At 36.6% G+C, this 23,805-nt stretch overlaps 1 protein-coding gene across 1 annotated transcript in view; it reads right to left on the bottom strand.

The window, feature by feature from the left end:
* Positions 1 to 23,805, bottom strand: part of GRM8 (glutamate metabotropic receptor 8) — a 349,904-nt gene that overhangs the window by 182,619 nt on the left and 143,480 nt on the right. Inside the window, exons 3-5 of the mRNA XM_075024972.1 lie at positions 13,295 to 13,430; positions 12,659 to 12,813; positions 11,328 to 11,465 (exon numbers count right to left, since the gene is read on the bottom strand). Of these exons, the coding sequence (XP_074881073.1) occupies positions 11,328 to 11,465; positions 12,659 to 12,813; positions 13,295 to 13,430 (429 nt within the window). The remainder of the gene's footprint in view (positions 1 to 11,327; positions 11,466 to 12,658; positions 12,814 to 13,294; positions 13,431 to 23,805) is intronic.

The raw sequence follows: 23,805 nt of genomic DNA, 5'->3' as shown, positions 1-23,805 counted from the left end.
TGTAAAGGAACAGTGTTTAACACAGAGCTCCAGGAAGGTTTTACCATGAAGGCTGATATGCAGGCCATAGGTAGTTCTGCTAAAAAAGTGCAGAAGCTACAGTATAATATGTAGAATTACTTGCCCTTCTTCCTGCAGGCTGTCAGGTACCAATCTTTACATTCCACACTATCCCACTGCACACAGAAATTGCAAATATAAAAGACCTTTGCATACTCACTTTCAGTTCTGTTAGCTGACATGAAGACTTGTACAATCTAATAGAGCAGATTAATTCTTCTTCCTTTCATTATTTTTTCCTCTCTCCATTTTAAAACACTGCTGCAACTACAGATTTCACCTAAAATCCAGTGAAGAGGTATCGAAAGTTCATGAGCAAGTTTTTTCCTATTAAATTTCTACTCTAGTTTTGCAGAAAAGTTAGAATGACATATATCGGGTATAATTAAAAAATAAAAGCAGTAAGTTCCAGGAATTAAATCCCTGAATGTGTTTGCTTTATCTATCAGTAAATAATTAGCAATTTATACAGCAAACTTAGCCTCCTTTTCTCTTCCCAAATTCTGTGAAACCATTTGTTATGTTCCTTTTATTATTTATTTGGAATTACTAATTACAAAGTCAATGGCCAATTTGTGGTCTGTACATTCTTCTTTCTGGATAGTTTTTATCTAGAATTTGAGGAATGTTACATACTTTTAAGTAGGATGCAGAACACATGACAGTCTTTTTGTCTCACAGTCATACTATTCAATTTTGCAAATTGCTTTACTCTACTGTAGCCTTTTGGCAGATGCTAACATTTCTGTCCAAGTTAAAAAGAAAAATCAATTATTCCAGCAATCTGTACACATGGACTGTTTGTCATAGTTTCAGATTTTATATGTAATATATCTTGCAAGAAGGTTCAGTGAATTGCAGAGCTTATTCTATCACTCTCCAGGCCAACACTTGCAATGTTCCTAAAACTACCAGTTTTAGCGTCTCAGGCTCTTTTTCAAAATTTAAAAGGAATAAAATGAATTTGTTTCTTGTTCGCTGTAGTTTCAAAAGTTACAGGAAGAGACAATTTAAAATGTTATCTTGAAGTGGTTCTGGTGCTGGAAATGATTTGTTCATTTCGAGATGAGACAATAATTGTTAATCTATCTGAGAGTCTCTGAAGAACTGTTCTTTCAAGGGTATGGCTCAGGAAAAAGTCTACCAATAGTCAGAACTCAACATTGAGAGTGAAAAAGCACCCTTATTTTCTAAGCCAAACAATGCTTATGTGGCACTTAAATTCCACTGGACTCCTCCAAACAGGTTTATGACACGTTCAAATGCCAACTCGTTTTTCTTCTTCTTTACTTGAAAGAATAGAACAGGAAAACACTGTTCAAAAAAAAAATATCTGAAAAATGCAATCTCTGGCCCAAAGAGTTTATACTTGAGCACATGGAGAAGTAGGGAACAGATGGGAAGCAAGGGAAACCTGAACAGCATGGTAGACCATGGCCTCAGCACACCACCTGCCCCATCACTGCAGAACTTTTGAAGGCATTTGGGTCTTATTATTTTGTGGGGTCAGGTGGAATGTATGTAGTGCATAGACTTTCCCTTTCACTATCTTGAATTTTAACTAAGACAGTAACAAATTAATGAAGACCATCCTTGGCTGCCAAAACTTCAGTAAACACTGAAGGTACAGTAGAAAAACCCCACAGCATTAATCACCCATTATTTTACTGATGCAGCTGAAGATAGCACTAATGGAAGCACACCTTATCCCATAGTATCACTTTAATAAATTGAAAGTAACTTATTTTCCACAAGGTGTGTAGCATGTGAGATCACAACACCAGCTGCTTTTGTCTCAGTAACAGATCATGTACATTATGTAGCTTCGTTGAAGATTTTAAAGCCTTAATTTGTCTGTCTCCTGGGATTATCTCATCACAGAATAAAAGGATCTTGGCCAGAATAATTAAATATTTATTTTTAAACAAAGCCTAAATATAAACCTGAAATATAAACCTTTGTCAACAAGCCCCTTTAAAATATTTTTAAAAATTCATCAGGATATTGCATACTGAAAATCTACGGTATTATCAATAGGCAAATAGTCACATATTCAGATCTGAGGAAGATTTGCTGATAATCTATGTACAGAGAACTGCCATGTATTACCTTCCCTTTTGTTTCTATCTTTGAAAGTAGCTGTAAGGATGCTAATCACCTCTAAACATTTAAGTAATATAGTCATAATTAATATAAACAAATATTAGAATTATCACCAGGATCTTGCATGAACTGGGAAGACATTGCTTTGTTGAGAAGGTGGTGATCAATGCAACCATGGAATGGGATTCACTTCACTTGACTTGAGCAATCTAAAAGTAGGGCACCTCGTCCAACTTAGTCATCTAGGTCTATCTGCAGTCCGTAAAGAGATGAGCATCCTCACAGGCTGTCATACCAGTCTAAGCAGCTTAATAAAACATCTGGAGGTGGCCTGCCAGAAGTTAAAAAATTAAGTAAATCCTGTCTCATGAGCATCACCCAAGGGCAATCCTGCAAGACGTGAACATGCACTAGTCCAGAGCTAGAATTTGGGTCTAAATCATTACGCCCAACCATGCAGTTAAACCAGTGTAAGTTCAGTGTGATAAATATACCTCTCCTCCCCTGTACACTGATTTTAACACAAACTGGGGACACTTGTGCTTCTACCTGACCTTTCATAAGAACTCTCTATACAAAAACACCTATCTCAAATACTGCATACAAATAAAATTCTGGAAATATTGAACTATAATTGGTACATTTCATGGATACACTTATCCATTAAAAACAAAATTCTAACCTCCTTTTCTACACTGATTTATACTACAGCCATTATGTATGCCCCATTGATTTTGCTGGGTCTATTTCTGCAATAAAATTCTGCTTGGTAGATTAAAAGCATCTGCATCTGTTTACAGATGACCAATCTGAACTCCCTTCTACAAAAGGTGAGCAATTACTTATAAATCAGGGGCATTTCACAGATGAATAATTATTCAATATATTGAAAATGTTCATGATCTAAAAGCAGTCCACACTAAGTATTTTCGTTGCTGCTTCATGAAATTATGAAACCACTTACCTACACTAATTATATTATAAAATTAATATAATTACTAAAAATACAGATTTACTTGGGGTATTGGTGGTATCTGAGTAAGTTGCAACTTTTTTTAATATCAAACATCATTAATCAGCAGAAAGATTAAATAATTTCCTTTGGTTTACCATTTTCTTTTCCCTTGTGCTCATATTCGCTTTAACTTGTTGATATCCTGTAAATCAAGTATTAACTAATAGAGAAAAGGCTGTTTTGTGGGAAGTTCTGCATCAAGAGTTTATGATGTAAGTCACTCTGTATTCCAGTATATGTGTGAGATGACATTCTTCTGCAGTTACAAAACAGGACAAACAAGCTACTTGTTTTTGACCTACTGAGAAACTACATACTGGTAAATTTAAATACACATCTTGAATCATTGCATACTCCAAGAATATTAAAAATAGCTTATGAATATTGAGCTGTGTATTAAACAAGATTTTTCCCCCTCAGAACAGCTAATCAATGGAATAATGCAATGTTAGTTTGTAGTTAGTGGTCTTCTGCAAATAAGGGCCAAGAGCAGTCACATCCTGCTTGTGCTCAGGAACTGAGCACAGAGAGGGCTCTATATCCTTCTGACTTACTCGGAGGGATCAGCGTCATGAGCAGCCAACTTCCCTTGCCATACAGACTGTACGGTACTGTAACCTGAAATGCTTGGATAATGGCACAAATGAAGTATATACAAAATTAAAACAGTTATTCCAGCCCTCTCACTAGGTAGGATTACAATAACTTGGTCAGAAGGGAAAAAAACAAATATCTTTTCTACCTGAAGAAGGATATCTGGGACTCAGGCTTATATAGAACACATCTTCCTGTTCACAGCAAGGGTCTGTTTGTGGCAGACCAGGAGAGAAAACTACATGAAGAAGGGCATGCAACACTCCAACTGTCAACTTCCCGTTCTACCAGCATCTGTCCAGATTGGTTGGGCTGGTACTGGAAATGACAGAGTAACTTACTATTGTCTCCCAGGAACACGGATTACATACAGATGACATTCTTACGTGTGTGACATCTAAGTTACATCATAAGTAATACTGGTTACAAGTTTACTGAGGCTACATTTGAGAAGGTGCAGTTCCAGAGTTTACACAACATTGTACCAACAATTCGTTCACTAGGATATGCCATTCTTGCAGAGGCTCTGAGCTGGAATAGGATTTCTGGATTCATAAGTTACTAGCAAACACATCCACACATGTGCACATACATATGCATATTAAAAGTATTCCAACTTGGCAGCAAGTGTATCAAATCTAAAATGGCAAGATACTCTGTTTAAATGATTGTGCAGTAGACTATGAATCATAACTTTGTAAAACATTATAAATCTAAAACTGATACATTTCCTGACAGAATACAAGACTTGAATTCCTGTTTATGAATAAAATTATAGAGAAACAAAGACTTCTATGGAGTACACGAACAGCTTCTTCTTCATATTAGAAGAAGCAGCTTTTTTAAATGATATGTTTTGTAGGTGAATCTAAGCTTTGACAACAAGACTGGAAGTGCTATTCCACTGGATATATTATAAAGAGATCTAAAAATACTAACAACTGGTGAAACAACAAAATGGATGACAGCAAGTGAAAGAAAGAAGTCAAATCAGTGAATGGGCAGCGTATGTTAGGTCCACTGATTTGACAGCTCTCAGACACATTGAGTAATACTTATGCACATTAGCAGTTGCTGGAATGAAATACTATTCGACTTGAATTTTCTGAAATTCTGTAGTTTCTGGAATAAAATCCAGAACTGCCCCTCTGTAAGACAACTGTATGTATATATTTGGATTGAATACATGTTAGGCTATGGTCTTCTATCACTTATCAGTCTATCAGACACTGACAGAAGAGGGATGGCAAGGTTCATGCCTGCCAGTTCTCCACCATCAGGAGAGAATTTGGTCTAAACATTCTGACCTGATGTATAGCACAAGAAAGTCCATATTTCAGTCTTGTTAATTTTGGCAGAATGTCACTCACTTTTCTCAAACATGAACTTTTTCTTTGGAACTGACTACCCAGGCTTCTGAAATTGGGAACCAGAAAAAAAATCAGCAAAAATGGTGAATTTATGGGAGATCAAACTTCATTTAGGTTATTGGAAGAGGTCTTGGTGCCACCTGGGACATGATCTATTGTCCTAAAACCAAAAGTAGATACTCTCTGGCTCCATATATTATTTAATGACACATGATGCAGTTTTATTTAATGCTACATTAGAGGCAGCATGAGACCACTGCAGTGCAGCTACCTGTAATGCATAATTTTCATAGTTGTGAGATAATGTCCAACACAGAGTAAGAAACAGATCAGACTATGACAAATACTCCTCAAAGTCTTTTGTGTCCAATTGATGTGATGGGTAGCAAAGATTCAACAGTCAGCTTGGCTCCTGCTTATCATGCCATAAATCTGACTACTGTGCTTTTTACGTAGAATTACTGTACTTACACAAAACAGCAATAGACATTTTATAAATATAAAGTCAAAAATCCTTCTGCAATATGTTTATAAGCTACTTTGCAAATGGGAACCAAGAAAATGGCAAAGAACAGCAAAAGAAGAGAAAGACTAAGAATTGCCCTTTCCACCTCTTATGCCTAAACATACTGGTCACAATACAAAAGTCGCACAAAGAGGGAGACCATGCAGCTCTTTCTGTGTGCTCGAAAACAGTCCCTCCTGAGCCTTAGTGCCTTTTGGGAATTGTGGTACAACTCACCATGTGTCTCAACTGCATCTATGTTGATTGTTTTTAACTTTGCACAGGTCTCATCAAGAAAAAAAAACTACTTTAGGAGTGATTTTATGGTAATAGAACCATTACTCAAACTAAATAGCAATGCGCTGTACCTCTGCAACTGAACTTTTCAATTTGTTCTATAATTTTTTCAGAATGTGGCTGCATACACATATGAGTAGATCTACTTCTTTCTATTAATATTTGTAGGTGCAATTGTATTTTCAAAGATGTTAGTTAAGAGAAAACAATTAAATAATGTATCTGTAAAGTTCCCAGGTATGCACAATGCCTATTATACTGCATTGTGATTTTTTTCAGTAAAACAGACGGTTCAGTTTGATAGAGCAAATTGAAATTAGACTAATTTACACAGGTCTCTATATGCTTTTAGAAACTCTTCCATCTTTACTTTTAGCAATACAGTCAGTCATCATAGGCAGTTAAAGGCTGATGAGGTTTGCAAAGTAGTTAAAATGCTAACCATACAAAACAGGGGAAGAGACTACTTCTGTAGGGATGTGCATGAAAGAGCTTTTTTAATTAACGTTTTTGTTGAGGTTTTATTAAAGGACCACATTTTGCTGTTCAAAGACTGTAACTACTATGACAAATGCATGCCTTGAAGGGATGCTATGAGGAAAATACAGAACAAATCTCAATGGAACTTTATCTTCTTACATCAGATTTGAATTTGAGGCTACCACTGTACACATTAAAACATGATACAGTAAGCAACTTTACTTCATGTTAGATTCCTATCTGCTTATGCATGCAAACACGAATATCTACATGTGTACGCACATATATATGTAAAGAGGACCTCTTCAGAATTTTTTGTGAGAATGAAATCAAATATTAACATTCTGAGAGGTTAATGGAAGCAAACCTGAGTACACTTTGTTTAATTCTTACCCTTCTCCCTTAACTCTTCATCATTAATGCTGCTTTCTTTTTCTATCACTGTATTTTGGTCTTCTGAAAGAGTGATGGTGCCTATTGTCAGTCCCACAATTCAATGCAAAGAGTACTCTGGGATATCTCTGTTTCATTTTCAAAACTTTGTATTCATACTTTTGTACATTTCTTAGGAAACACAAGGTCTAGAAACCTACCTTAAGGTAGGACTGACAATTAACAACCAAGAGCTGGAATTAGCAACACACCACCAGGAATAAATCTGGTCAGTCCACAGTGTTTCTATGTTAAATCTTCAGCTACCAAAAACTTGGCACACCAATTGAGTCAAGTGGGAAGCTGAATGTATGGGAAAATTCTCCAGGTTGTTAAATTTAGAGTAGAGCGAGAGGCATACTGTCTCTGCCATCTCCCGCAACCATGGCGCAAGCCCTTCCTCTTGAAGAATGCAGATAATCAAAGGATGAATGCTGTCTCTCCCTACAGTTTTCTGCTGGGGCACAGGGATGAGTGAAAAGCTTCTCATCTCCTTACTTCTCATTCCCACAAAGAGATTCCAGTGCTAAAGAAAGGCTGTTGAAGATTCCTGAAAGATTCATGTCTCACTAAAGATCTTTTTATTGAATACAGAAAACCTGCACCTTGAATAAATATGTAAAGTGAGGCTTCTTGTAACCTCTACACACAGTTCAATCCTTGTAGTGCTCCATTCTTTTCCATTTTATTGTAGTAAGGCAAATGAGTTTCCTTTTCAAATGCCTTTCCCCTTCCCCAATTAAAAAATTTTAAGGGTAGTCATTGAATTATTTCATGTTTACTAAGTTAATGGCTTGATTATTATTTTATTATTATTATTCCAGAAAGGCTGGAACAAAAGATCTCTAAAATTTTTCAATGAATTAGTCTAATCTTGATGATTTGATCAATGTACACTCATATTCAGAAACACATAGAGCTAGTTGCAAATCAGTAGTGGCAAAGCAATTACTTTTTCAAAGTTTAGATGAATAATTGCTTTCTGTAAACTGGCAAAAATCAGAAAGCAAACAGTCGGGCAAACTTAAAATAAACTTATTTTATTTACCTCCTAAGCACAAATTCTTTTAGGAATAAGAAGCAACAGCAACCACAAATAAACAGTATTTTTAAACAGTTTTAAAATAGCAGTTTTCTTTAAATAAACTGTTTAAGCCATTACAACACTAGACTATAATGATCAGTAATGTATAAGAATAGAAGGAGGTAAGAAGGCATATGCCCTTTTGTAATTCTTAACATAGTACAAGGAGAGGAAACCTCTTTCAGGGTTTCCAGTGTGAAAAAGACTGTTGATTTTACATGGAAAAGAGAAAAGTATCTTTCGCTATGGAGCATTTTCTAGTATCATCATATGAAAAAAAATGCTTGAAATTGGATTAGATGATTGGCAGCATCCTGGCTGCAGGTAGTAAAAATTTAAACCTATGAACAGATAACTCAACTAAATAGAGAACAGGGATATCAGGTTTGTTGTTGTTGGGAATTACAAATGTCATATGAGAAAAAGATTCAAGTACCTCCTAGCTAAGATAAACAGGAATGCCTAATAAAACACATCTCAAGCCTGAGAAAACTTTATACCTATCAATTTGCCTTTCAATATCTTTGGAGAGGGACATTTTCAAATTATGGCTGTATCTCAAGCTTTTGGATTTCTTTCAGTGTATCACTGGCTGTTGACATGATATACAAATTGGGCTGGTGGGCAAAAGACAAAGAGGATCTTATGATCTGCAGTGCCCAGATAAAACATGGGAAAATTAGGATAAAAGGTGTTTTGAAGTTCAGTCTTCAAGTCCTGAACTAGAGACGGGAATACATTCCTTTCAAGAATTGAGCTGAAATTTAGGACTGAGAAAGTAGACATAAAGTTTCAGAGAAAACCCACTGAAAGGACAACTGGCAGCTGGGATAGGCAAGGATCAAAGTCTTCAATATTAAGTTATAAACAATTAAACGTAACAGCTCCTATATCCTTATTGAAATTTAGGGGTTTATTCATTTCTTTCATTTACTGCCATTATTTCAGAGCAGACTTGGCCATGAAGTAACATCTTTGGCCTTTCAAGGGAAAGATAAATTAATGGGTGGGATATTCTCCTCTTTCAGCAGACATAGAAGATCATAGTAGACTGACTCGTCTGCTTTTAGGGCTGTGGTATGAAGAACCAGCCAGAATTTCATTACTGGCTCTCTTTTGTGCACAGGAGGCCATGACAAATGAACTGGGGTGGGTCAAGATGCCATTTGTGATTCTCTAGGTCTAGACTGGGAGGCTGTCATTGCCCCATTCTCCACTTAGCATTTCTCCTTAAATAACAGGGGTTTATTTTGAACTTCCACCCTCATCTCTTGATTCAGTTTGCTTAAAAGGGATATATTTTCATTGGTTTTGTTATCCAACACTTTAAATTTCAGTTAGATAAGCATAGGGATCATGATGAGTCATCAGCTTGTTTCAGGTCTGCTGCTGTCCAAGCGTCTCTCCTATTGTAGTGAGCCACCTTTAAGTGGTTTTAGTCAAGGGTCCTGTCACTTGTAGGTACTCCTGCTTGCAGAAGAATTCATAGCTTTTTCCCCTGCAGGTGAAAATGCATGTGCAACCTTCATATGAGACTGCCCACATCTTAATCCCATCCCTTGATACTACGTTAACTTTCTGGGTGCAGAAAATATGTTTTCTTTCTGTTTTCAGGCACAGAGAGCATACCATAATTTTGTTTCTTAAAATATATGGATATCCATTTCAAAAGGCGAATTACTTTGAATCTATCAAGATACGGCCTATGCATTTTATACGCTACTTTTCACTTGGTAATTCAGTTTGACAGATGTGATGAGGCTGAGACAAGTCATACAACCATCTGTGGTAACATTTAGAGCTTCCCAAACTACAGCACATACAGCACTCATTCCACCTGAAGAACTTCAAAAAAGCATCTATTTTCCACTTAAAATAGTAAAAACAAAATAATCCCTTCCCAGACATGGGTAACTACCCATCCATGACTTACTGCTATATGAATCAAGGCCAAGGAGTAAAGGATTAGAGTAATGAGCTATCATTTAGCTCAGTGAGGAACTGAATATCAACCTTTTTTTTTGTGGAGCATGTGATAAAAGGCAGAAGACAAGGCATCGTTGTTGAAATGAGAGAGTGCATGCATGGCGCTCATATTTCTCTGCGAGATATGTCTGTGCATTGCGAAGCCCAGTGCAGTAAGTCTTTGAATCAATGGCACAGTACACATAGAATAAATCTGATGGTTCAGGAAGTGCAGGACTAAAGGTGCATGTGCTTGGAGACTGCAGGGTATGTCTGTCTGACAAACCCAGGAGAAGTGGGGTGCTGGCACGCAGCTTTTGTTTGCAGAAAGTTTGGAAGCGCACCCCCATAACAAAGGCTGCATGACAGTGTCACCAGGTAGCCAGAAATCTTGGAACAGCAAGTGAACAAAAATGTTCATGGTCCATGTAGAAAATATTATTTGGTGAATGAAAACACTCCCAGGAAAATCAAGGCAAATCAATGACTTATGCATGTAGTGCAGAAAATTGGGTATTGCTGCTGCCACTAGTCACAGAGACAGTGGTCACTACCAGTAATGCTGGGGGGGGGGGGGGGTAATTAAGGAAATGACACTGGGAGCCCTGACATTAGGGATAAACTATCTACACAAAAAGTAACATAAACAGTCTGTTGTAGTCACAGAAGACTAAAGGTAACACTCTTGTAATAAACTTTGCAAGGGACAGCAAAAGGCCAACATCTCATAGGGGAGATGAAACTCAGAGCTACTGATACAACTGCTATATTAGCTGTTGTGACAATTGTGTCTGGGTATGATGCCTGAGCAAGCAGGTTTGAGAACACCAGTACCAGTTACACAGAGTTTTTGCTCAAACTTCATAGAGACTTTCAGCTTTATAATACAATATAGAATCCTGTTCTTTTCACATGAGGACAAGTAATAAGAACATATTGATTTGATTTTTACTCCATCCTCAAACACAGTTTGTAAACTAAATAAGGAGTTCATGACTTGACCTATCATCAGGACCTCAATAGTTTAAACAGAAATTTAATTTTCTCTGTATATACTTGAGGGATAACAATATGAGAATTACTGTGATGTGCCTGTTCACTGAACAAAAAAAAAAATCATATTGACAACTATAGATGGGGTGAGAGAGGAGGTCATGGAACACATGAATGGAATTGAACCACAGCCACAGCTCTTTAACAAAATCTGTACCATCATTGGATTTGTGCAAATTAACTACCAACTTTCTCAAACACTGTCCATGAAATTTTTCTTCAGGTTTGAGAAAAAAAAAAGTCACACTTCTTACAGCATAATAATATGGATTGAAGAACTGAAGGGAGTCAAGAGTGATGAAAAGAAAGCAGTTTCTTTCCTGCACTCCAATGAACAACTTACAGATAATGTTTCACTTTCACAGTTACCTGTGCATTTCTTGATATTGCTATTTCTTTTTCCATGTGATCCTAACTTGCATCCGAAGTTCTCCTCCCAAAATTCTGCAAACCAGACATTTCTTCGATTGTTAGCAAGTGTTCGGCTCCGAAAATATCTATCAAATCCTACATTTAAAAGAAGTGAAAGAAGCATTAAAATATAATACAGCCTAAAAATAGTCATTTAAAGACCTTTAACAGGTTTTGTATAAATATGAGAACAAGAAAAAGCTTTAGCTACAACTACTATAATAAGATATTTTATGAGCATAGTAGTATCTAAGGATTAAAAAAATAGTGTATTTATTATTATCCCATATTCGCTGTAGAACAAGATTTTTTTAAATACCTACAGCAGTTAAAGAGTCTCTAAAGCTCCAGCAGAATTCTATAAATTAAAAAAAAGCAATGCAGATAGGGGAATAGCTTAATTTTTAATACACAGATGAACAAATAAAGAATTGGATACCTACAAGAAATTAGACAAACTATAATCACTACTTAGACAAAGATTGTGAGCCAAATAAATTCCATTTCAAGGCCACCTAAAATCACCAGGTACCTCTCTGTTGAACCAGAGGGCTTCCAGGACACCTAAATTCTGCTTCTAATGACCCCAGTTGAGAAACTAAAGATTCCTGCTTAAGCCTGATCAGATTCTGCACCAGCCTTACCCCTACAACCCAGCAGCCATAATGAAATCACGACTAACACATACCATCTGGATTAAGCTCTTCACAAGTGTTTCCATGTGGCTAAATTCTCCAAGTAGCATCAATAGTGCTCAGTCTTTCCAATTGTTTACCAGTTTAGAGCACTTACCCAGACAGTAAGAGATGTTACTATGTCCAGTACCCTCCTGGGAATAAGGTGATTCAAACCAACAACTTCCACTTCATCCACCAAGTCAGAAACTTTGATAATATAGCGGCTTCTTAAAGTAAGTTTAGGATAGGAAAGCAAAGCCTAAATTGATCTACTCCCAGGAGAATGAGCTGACTCACTATCATCCACCCAATACTCTCCTTTTTTGTCCCAAAGAACCACCAGGTTATGGGTAAGAAGCTCTCCATCACACATGCTCTTGTTATTAGACAATTATAAGATTGCCTAATTGCAGATTCACCATCTCCTAATCTCAACAGAGCTATTAAATGAATATTGGATCAGGCCAACTCAGGTTACTTAGTTGGAAAGGTTTCCCTGATTTCCCTGTAATCAAGGACTACATGATTTTTTAATTTTATTTTTTTTTCAAGAGAGCTAGGGTGCCTGAACATTGTCAGAAAATGAGGGGTTTGTGCCATGTGCATTCCTACCATCTATTGATGTTCTTTTGGGCAGAATGGTTACTGCTCCTTCCGCAATCTCCTCCTGCTGCTGAACTGGTGAAATTTTTGACCCCCAACTATCTGAGCCAATCCAGAGGAAATGTCCAGATTGATTAGCTTTTTTGGCTGCTTCCAGTATTCGCCTGCAAATAAGCAACAAATTACTAATTAAACAAACTGCATTTACAAAGAACTTGAGAATACCCAGCATTCATTCTGGCTATGCATAAGTAAGCTCATACTAACCAATCAGTCAATAGTTTTCATAGTCTAAAGCATATTCAACAACAGCTGCAATGAAATCAAGATACAGTACCGTACAAGTTAATTTGTTTCATCTTTAGCCATACTTTTCTAGCATTCTTATTGGTTTCTTCCTTTTCAGTCACCAAATATCAATCTATTGGAGCTGCACTATTAGGAACTAGGAACAGGTTAGATGTCCTCAGAATAAAGGATCAGTATACTATATAATTGCAACTCAATTTCTTATCACCAGATTTCCAAGAATTTTTACATGGGATTGAATGTGAAACCTCATGCATTACTCTATTCTGCACCAGCCAGTTGAGCATCTCTGTGAAGAGAGAACATCTTTAACACACAAAATTAGGAAACAGGCACCTAATATCATCTTCATTTGCAAACATGATCACTGCTCGAGCATTTGGAGTTTCCAACAAGCGCTTGATGATCTTTTCAAATTCTCCTGGTCTTGGCTCCCGAGGGATTTTGAGTGACTGAGCAATGCAAACACCTCCTGTGAAAAATTAAAAGAAAAAAAAAAAAATTTTAACACATTAAATATCCACACTTCAGATAACCCATATTTAACCAGGTAGGCAAAGAAAACAAGATGCTATTCTGATATAAGGCGACGCAGCCAAAATTTACTTTTTCTATCTATTTTGAAATATGCACTGTACAAACTTACACGCTTAATGCTGCATTAAAGAGTTCAGCTCAGTTACCTCTTACTTTATTTTTTATATAAAATTTAAAACAACATCCTGAGCCAGACCCTCAAGCACCGTACTCTGGCTCAGGTGGACTGAGTTCCACAGACCTACCCCAAATTGTGGCAGGTGAGAACCGAGCCTTGCCACAGGACTGCATTTAACCATGGAGCCACAATTTGACAGTTATCTTATATTCATAATGTGGTTCTTCAGTATCAGGTACTATCATATACCTCTGCTTTTTCAACAGAGAGCATAAGGTTAACAATAAATGCTGTGGTTACAGAATCAAGTAGAGAACTTGAAATGTTCTCTTATGAACAAATACATACAGATCATTTCTAATTGTTATTATGACATTCTTAATTAAGTTGTCTTAATTATTTAAGAGGCTTTGGGTTGTCATTGAAAATTCTAAATTACTAATCAGCAAATGAACACAAATTCAGAGATGATATTTTTATCTCTTCCTTACAGAAGGAGAAAAGTGCTAATTGAAATCTCTACATTTTAACTGTCCTGCAAAAAGGGACAAGTGACTACAGAAACTCAGTGATTCCTAATGGCTTTCATACACCAGTGCAGGGTTATCTACTTCCCAGTTATGACACCGTTATCTATGTTTGAGCACACAAAGAGAGAAATTCCTTGAGCCTGTTTCATGAAGCACCGATTCCAGATTGGCACCAACTTTCTATACCATGCATGATCTTTCTGTGACTCTTTGCTGATTTTTTTCTTTTAATTATTTTTTCTTGAAGAACTATTGCCTGATTCGCATTGGTACATCTAACTGCTACCAGTATTTGCTCTTGCCCATTGTTATTCCCAAAAGAAGAGCTTTTTGTGGATAATCTAATCATTAATAAACCCAGAAAATAAAGAAAATGAGAAAATGTTTATTTTTAACAAAAAGTGACATGTTACTAAAGAAAGGCAAAGCAAATGATAATTTTTGCATCTCTGCATCTAAATACTTCTACACTGAAGAGTGCCTTCAGTGTGAGTAAGAATAAGAATGTGTTTTAAAAGAGCTGTTCTATTTTAATGAATACTGGTATTTATTTTCTGATGTATAAGATCATTTGGGGCATACACATGTCCATGTATTAAAGGTAATCAGATAATGAAAGCCACAGTTAGATGGCTATGTTGTATATGGGGAGGCTTTCCAACTTTCTCAACAGTCTTGTCCTCCCTATTAAAATGTCAGCCCTCTGTTTTTCCAGAGTACTTCATGAATTAGGTTGATACACACTGTCAGTGATAGGATTTGATTGAAAACAAGGGTTCAGCCAGGCACAGGTTGGGATGTAGAGCTACATGAAGATGTTACAGAGGTCTCTTGTGTTAGCTTTCTTAAGATGAATGTATTTAATCTTTAAGCAAAACAAACAAACAAAACGAAGGCATTTATAAAGCCTTTTTTTAATTTATTTTACTGAAAGAATGAATGGGAATTGTTCAAAGCTGCCCCATGCTTGTCACTGTTTAAGAGGCATTTGGACAATGCCCTTAATAACATGCTTTAACTCTTGGTCAGCCCTGAGTTGATCAGGCAGCTGGACTAGATGATCATTGTAGGTCCCTTCCAACTGAAATAGTCATTCTATTCTATGCTATTCTATTCTATTCTATGTAATATTTAGAAAATGCTGGGGATTCATTACCAGATTTTGTTCTACCTTTGCAGAATCTCATTGACCTCCATAGTTCTCTGCACAGGCAGATCCTAAGTTTGAATCAAGTTTAGACATGGCATAAATGAAGCATGGAATTATCAACTGCCAGCATAAAAATAACAACTTTCAAATTAAATCAGCCAGTTTGTGACAGGCAAACATATCACCTTTTTCAGCTGTGCATCAATTTCTTGGGATGTTATATTATTATCTTATTAGATAGAAAGATGCGTACTACAGTACAGATTTATCCTGAATTCTCTGCTTTACATGAAAGAAATAATATTTGCAAATGAGAACATTTGCCATTTCTAACAAAAATTGTTTGTACATATTTCTTTACAATCTATAAATAGTATAAAAATATAAATAATTTACTCTTATCTGCTTTAAAATGGAATATAGTGCCTTTTTCTGGCAACATATTTCTTCAGTTTTTATGAAGAGCCTGGCTCCCCATGACAGACAGCTAATTTGCCAATAACAACAGATGACCCCATATAGCGGGTGACCCCCACATTCACCAGGTATCTTTGACAATCCAGTAATGAAAAGATGGACACTGTACTATGAGAAGCTTTAGCCAATTCTCTAAACTGTTATTAAGCTATTGTGATAGACAGTCAAAAAGTCCTTTACTACAACGTCTTTCTCAGCTAACAGGGCTGAAAAGTAAGAGAAATATTTAGCAGACATCCTGTAAATTTAACAATCAGCAATTCACTGTTAAAAAAAACCAACTGAAAAACAATGCCAAGCTCTTCAACTGTCCCCAAAGTCATTCAGGCACAAAAAGTAAAACAGGTCCTAAAAAATGACATAAAGGAATAATTTGTTACCTCATAAATTTTGAGAGTGCGTTTTTCAACCATTTCTATTCATGCAATGGCCCTTAGGAAAAAAACATTCTTTCCACATAAAACTCAAATGCAAATATTACAAAATGCATATATATAATACATTATGTACAGCCATCTACAATCTGTGTGGAATGGATATCAAGCAGTGAAAAACTGCAGTATCTAAAAAAGCTATTTTCAGTCAAAATGGTGTAGAAGAAACACCATTCCATCATTGCAGCAGCAAGTTCAATCATGACTGTACTGTGCATCTTAGCATCTCTACATTGAAGAATGTGTTAAGTACTAATAGGAACAAAATAAAATGCACTTCAGCCTTGTTGCTACATTTATAATGAATTGTGTAAGCTATCTCCAACACACAAAACACTTCGTGTACACCCTTATCTATATATTGCATATACAGCTGTTGCTCAAACAAATAACAGAGTATCAATTTTCAGCTAATGATGAAATGCTAGATCCACAAAGGTACTTACAACATTACGGTGTCTAACCTCTCAGCACCCTGCTGCCTTTGAAATCTACAGCCTGGGCTGAGTGCCCAGACACTGAGAGGGATGAGTGTCTAAGAAAAGGATTCCTAGGAGCCAGCAAACTGAATAAGGAATAATTATTCCTCCAAAATAGCTAGCAGAGGTACGAAAAGGACAGGTTTTAAGGCCAATAGTTAGGATAATCTTATGAAGTGTGAACAAAAGAGACTTCCCCAAATCAGGAAGAAATAGGGTTTGAGAACAGATGTCTTGTATGAGATACCAGTGGATTTACCATTTGCTGCAGAGGTGCCAAAGGGCAGATGGCTCAAGCACCTAATGCCCCTCAGAGATTTATGGCTGTGAATCATAAGAACAAATAGTGTCTACATGTTTCGCCCTGTCAGCATTTCTGACTGATTTGGCATGATGACTGCTTGTCCCTGTTGCTGGTTTCCAAAATGTTTGTTATCCTTCATTGTCTGGGGATGTACCTAAAAAAATACATTGGTCTAAATTTCCCTTGGCTAAAATTATGATTAATCTAACATTTGTATGAGGAAATGAGAGCTATGGTCTTACTGAAAAGGAAATGTTGTGTTCAAACTTAGTCAATTAAAAGGACTTATGAACAGGCTTCAGAGAAGGATGCACTAAAAGGTGTTATTGAGACCAAGAAAGGAGTCAGACAGACTCATTTCAGGTAGCTCAACTAGGAACAGATACTGTTAAGTAACTGTACCCACTCCTATTGTACCCATTCCCTAACTCATGTATGACACAGGAGATGAAATTAAGGGTTTGTATCTGTCACAAATGTTAAAGACATTATGATAGCACTGATGGAAAGTAGTTCTTCAACTTCTCTGGGAAAAAAACCCAACACCTTAGCACCAAACTGTGCTAAGCCTCTTTTGTCTGCTCTTGGATCTGTAAAACTAAGGTTGTACTCAGTCATCCCAGAGCCTGATTTGAGGAATAAAACAGTTAATAAGAACTGCATTGTGTCAGCGATGATAAGAATCCATTTGCCTTCTGTCTAACAGCTATCAAGTGTGACATCCAGCACCTGGGGCCAGGGAACGATGAAGAGAAGGAGAGCAGAGGTGGGAGCTGGAAATCAGGCTCACGGCAGGAGCTGCCCCACTCATGATCAGGGGCTCAGTCCAGCCACTCTGTGCCACGGTTAGCAGCTGGTAACTCGTGCTTTTAAAATGGGCACATAACCAGACCTGATCTACAGTATGTTTTTGAGTTGTTTTCTCCATTGTGATAAAAATCACATCTTAAACAAACTGTTCGGTGTTAAGCTTGTCTTGCTTACAGGTGCTCTGTGTAACACAGCTTGTGGGAAATAGGTTATCACCAAACAAAAACATGGTAGATTTTGAAGATATTGTCAGTACGCTGGATCAATGAGCTTTTTTCTCTCTTTTTGTGCTCTTACAACAGCGATTCTACCAATGAAAAAATAAAACAAAAGGGAATGTAGCACCTGCATCATTTTGGTCGTTAAACTTATGGTAGTTTTATAATGATAAATATTCATTTTAGCTCTCATGGGTTCTGAAATCACAAGATGGCATGCTAATTGTACACCATTAAATACTCAAGTATGCGGAGGTGGGTGTCAGAAGTGATGTCAAATGTGTATTTGGAAAATAGCAAGCAGACTTGGTAGTAAACTTGCACTAACAAATGAATTTCCTGAAGCAAAGACTGAAAAATTAAGATAAATGTAAATACAAAGGCCATATTCTCTCCTACCCCAGCCAGGATCCAGCACTACATTATGGACCAACTGAGTAGGATACACAAGAAAGGGGACTGTCTTTGTATCCGAAAAGCTGAAGACAGTTTCCAGTTCAAGTGTGTTTAGTGTTGGGACCACAACCATACTACTCAGAACCAGTTTACCCTCTGAAGTATTTCATCTCCCCATGTATATAACTAGCCTTATGATTGTAAAAGGGGAAGGGATCAAGGTATGCGCTTGCTTTGGCAAGCTATCTATTTCTTAGCATAAGGAGGCATACCTCACATGACTCAGTATATATCATTGCAAGTCAGTTATTTCACGGCAGCGTCATCACAAACCGCATTGTTCCTGAAAAAGCTCAAGACAAACAGCCAGAGCACATCTGGGACCCAGTCCTACCTGGCAGGACTTTCTCAGCTGCCTTCAAGTATACATTTACTTTTTTTAAGATAAATTGTATGCTACTGGTCACTAGGCCAAGAAAATTCTAACGCAGGCCTGTGGAAAGTTTCCAAAAGACATTACAGAAATATGTGAAGGCAGAGTTCTTATTCCAAGTAGGGGAACAGATGTCAGACTCAGAAGAAGCCTCAGTAAGAAACTCTCCCGCGAGGCACACAGGGTGCTGTCGCAGGCAGACACAGCCTCAGCTCAGTCTGGCAGGAGACTGCGTGCTTCTGACAGTATCACATGATCCAAGAGAAAATGAGGAAAACCAGACAATTACTTTTCTCCTCCTCTTCCAGTCCTTCCCCTGGTTATACTGAAAGTCTAGAAAATCTACACATGGTTATATGGAAAGCCTGTTCCAATTGCCAGGAACCTAATTCAGCATGAAGATTGTTAGAGATATTAAAAACAAGACGCTCCACACTCAAGTTCTGTTGACAAAAATCAGGGTAGCCTTGTGACAGTGAATCCCTCAAGACATTCTTTTTAAGCAGACAGTTCATTATTTGATAAATTTGGATGCTAAGAAATTTGAATGTTAGAGAAAAATAAGGTAAGTGACTGTTCTGCGTGGGGCTTTCACTGATGCTGATAATCAAGAATTTTTAGGAATTATTATTTAAACTACAACCAACTTGCTGCCATCTTCTCGTGTATCCCTAGATGCCCTTAACAATAATTTTCTAGATTATGAGTCAACAGGGAGTGACACCTAGGAAGATATAATTACACACTGAAGATCAAATTTCTCGAGACACAATTCTTCAAAATGTAAATGTCTCCTTAATGCCAAAGCACTGTAGCTGGGAGGTCTGAATGCAGCCCTGCATTCTTTCCAGACCTACCTTCACTTAACTACCCCAAGAAACCATATGATCACCAATGTGGCTACATGGACTTTAGGGTAGCTTAGCTTTGTGAGTAAGAACCTAAGCCTTCTGCAGACTCTGTGCTCCCACTGACGTCCATGACATGGCATCTTTACTGCTATTCATGTCCAAATCTAGTTAAATAAAATCTCATTCCAGTACACCTCCTTCGTTGCAGTCACCAACTAACTGCAGTATGGAAATACCCATTCATTTCCTCAGAAGCTCATCAAATACCTCAGCAAACAATTCACTTACTCTTGCAAAGACAGGTAATTCTTTAGTCAATAGTGGCAATACTTTTTCATGTAAGGTAATAGAAAGAAAATAATTTTAAAAATTAAATAATTTAAATAATACTTCACTCTGAATGGACAAAAGTGGCACTTAAGTATCCAATACACTAAAGCATAATGGAGGATGAGAGATTTCGTTATAAACTTTTAACAGACAAAAACATTCTGCATTTTGAGCCCATACATTGGTGTCTTTTTTCCTTTATTTAAGTAAAAATGCATTTTCTCAAAATCCCTTAATATTTACAACAAATATGTTTTTATTGCACAAGCAGGTTGATGATGCTTTTTCATTAACATGTCAGCTACAGTTATGAGCCTTTCTTCTCAAAACTAACAGCCTTTAAGAGATCAAAGTCTCTCTCATTTATTTTAGTGTTTTAGAAAGGTCTTTTAGCAATGTTTTTGTTGGGTCTTCCTTTTATTCATTCCTTTAGGAAAAAAATAATAATAATTAGAAGACAGTGAAACCATGAAAGAACACAAAACGTTCTGATAAATACAATTCACCCCTTCCTTTTAAACCTGTCTTTTTGCATTTCTATATGTATTCACTGGCATAGAGCCATGCATATTTCACAAACACATGTGCTCACACAGATACTTAAATCATGGGCAAAGCAGATGTTAATTCTAAAATAGAAAAGGAAGAAAGAAAAAAAACGAGCTCTGGCTCCATATGAGACCACGGGCTATTGGCTTCAGTCATCAGAGCCTGTCTCTAAGGTGACATGAAGCAAGAGAGATCTGTTATTTTATACTTCCATTCTGAACAGTTGGGTTTTTTTTTTTCCCCTGGAAGAAACAGTTCTGAATGTACCAATACAGCTTCCATTAACACCAGCACCTGACAGAAAATAACCGCAAGGAATATTCTCACCGTCACCAAACCTACTGGGTTTTGGGGGATTTTTTTGCACGTTTGAAAATAAAAGCACAAACAACACATTTTTCATCCTTTGACTTTTTGGAGCTATTTGTGTACATGAAAGCCAACTTTCACAGTCTTGAAAGTGAGAGGCTAAAAGAAAAATTCATCTGTAGTAGAGACGTTTATGAATGGGTAAAAATCACATATCCAGCAAAAAAAAAATCCTGAAAAGAATGAATTCTGGAAGGTTGTGAGAGAGGAATTTTCCTCCCCACAGCAAATCAGTCTATAACTAGTTCATAAAGGATATGGGATGCCCAGTCAAACTTCAAAACAATCTCTGGCCAAAAGAATGCAATTGAAATTGGTCTCCACTTACATTTACTGGTCAGCTGTTGCAATGCTTTCACAGCTATGTCTTTTTTTTATCATCACAGTGGGTATGAATTTCTCCCTCTGGAAAAAACATAGTTCTTCCTACTTGCAGATTTAGAACTTGCAGAGGCATAATATGAAAAAAGAAATATACTGCTATTTTCTGTTTTCCAGCTACATACCAGGTACATCCTTAATGAGGAAAGAAGACCCTCTTTATTTTTGTTTGTTTTATAAAGATCAGGAAAACTTAGGTTATGAAAATAAATTGCATAAATGACTAAATTCCAGAAGATTTTCAAAATGTTTTTTTCAAAGTAACATCAGTTCTGATTTATAACAAACTAACAGTGTGAACTGAAACCCTGGCCTGTGGTTACCTGACATATTTTTCTCTGAAAGTAAATCTACTTGAATATGGCCCTTATTCTTTCCGCCATTTCTCTAAAATTCTCAATACTAATGGGCCTGAGTAGCAGAAAAGATTTGGATTTGATGTTTTAGGGAGTTTAGATGCAAATGGTTGCTTCAAAAAATTCTAGAGGTGAGTCAGGCATAAACATCACCAGTTCAGCTCCAAGTACAGTCAATGAATGGTCCCAAGTCACAATCCCCGATGGGTGTATTCAGCATCATGAAGATGACACAAGAGGTTATAGCATTCCTTGTAACTATGTTTAGGCAGGAAATGAAACCCCAGCACAAGAAGTGTTGGACTTTGTAAAAACATTTATTTCTAAATAAATATAACCTTTCCTCTTTCAGGATAATTTGTTCCCCACTGGGATCTTCAGTTTAACATTTTTTTATTCCACTCCTCGCCCTGTTTATTTTAAATATTTTATCAGTGATATAAAAGACTGTTTTTAGTTAAGTTGTCCTGGATTGCCTGATTTTAATGGTAGGCTGGTGTCCTATTTTTCCCTTGCATGTTTCTTGCTGCTATCGTGGTGTTCAGAGATTGCCTTCAGTCACCTCCTTTGCACTTAAATGCTGTACGCAGGCAGTGGAACCTGACTTTTAATCATGCCTCCTAAGAAAAATAGCAGCAGTGATTAATTTTCTCATTCTGAAACTTTTGGTCTGCTTTTATAAGTGAAGACTTGCTGCTTCTTTGTAGTCATAAAATAGCCACAGCTTTCGTGTATTCACTGGAATTAGAAAAAAAAATAAATAAAAATCCCTTCTGCTTTTTTGCTATCTTCCAGAATGTGGATGGCAAAAGCAATTATTTCCACCTTTATGTATTCCTTTAACCAAAGTCTAGTATCAGGGAATTATTCTTAAAATTAGGCATATGTTATTTAGCTTAGGTTATCTCTAGTCGTCAAATATTTATTTTCTCACAATTTGAACTATCAAAATAGTTTGCATGTAAAGACTTACTTAATTTTAATGAAGATAAGTCTGAGTTTGATTTCTGATGTTTGAGCTTGAATGTGACTTTCAAAAAATAGTCTCAAATTTGAAGTGAAACAAAATAACTGTCAGCTAAGTTTTGTCTGAAACTGGGAAAAGAGAATTCTGTGGTTTTCTCTACATGAAATTAGAAGCCCAAATTTGTAATGAAAATCAAAAAGGAATCACTTCTGGCAGGGAATCTTGTAGGTAAACCTAATCCCCAGAAAGCAAATATAATAGATTCACAGCCTCCAACAACAAAATCTCGCACGTGGAGGTAATGGGTTTTATTGCATAAATTCTCCACATAGCATGCCTAAACTAAAATTAAGCCCATGCTAACAGTGCTTGAGTGCTCACTTGCAACCTTGTGCTCTAAGACCCTAGTCTGCTTTCATGGAAATTGTCGTCGGGAGCCACACTGACTTCAGCCATGCAGGAATAAGCTGAAATCCTCTTCCAAGTCATGATTTTCTTACAGAGATGACATCATATATGAGGAGCTCTGTTCATGGATTAGACTAAAAGAAAAAAAGATCTTCAGGCCCAAAGAGACAATTGTCATCAGCTACCTTGGCCACTTCTACACTTAGGTTGATCAGAATCTTTTTCAAAGGCCTAAGTTAGCTTTTGGAAAGGCAGTTTCATTAAAATTGAAATATTTTGCACTTGTTTGACAAAATTTTGAAGGATGAAAAGACATACTGGTTGATTTTGTTTTTCCTTTTATCTTAGCAATATTAAAACACTAAGATAAATTTGAATCTTTTATTTCAAATGTATCATTTTGAGTGGTTTTTTGATTTTTTATTCAGTTGGTACAAGATGACACATAAACATTATTGAGACAAAAAAAGTTAAACACTGGAGAAGTAAATATTTTATTTTCACTATAGAAAAATTCAGTATTTTGGAATTCAGTATATCAGAATTTCCAGCAAAATGGAAATATCATTTCTGAGTACATAGTGAGTCAAAGAATGTTAACCTATAATGTCTGAGACCAGCAGATTTCCATCTGGGCTAAAGTGTATATAGCTAAAAAAAATAAAAGTTTCAAGGTATGAAGGGTGTGCCACACTCCTGTAGAAGTTTCTCCAATGATTTATAATTCTCATTACTGGAAAAAAACCTGTT

This window comes from Buteo buteo, chromosome 4 (genome assembly GCF_964188355.1).
Source record: "Buteo buteo chromosome 4, bButBut1.hap1.1, whole genome shotgun sequence".
NCBI classification, from domain to species: Eukaryota; Metazoa; Chordata; class Aves; order Accipitriformes; family Accipitridae; genus Buteo; species Buteo buteo.
Note: the sequence above shows the minus strand (reverse complement) of the source record. Positions and strands in the feature narration are given on the sequence as shown.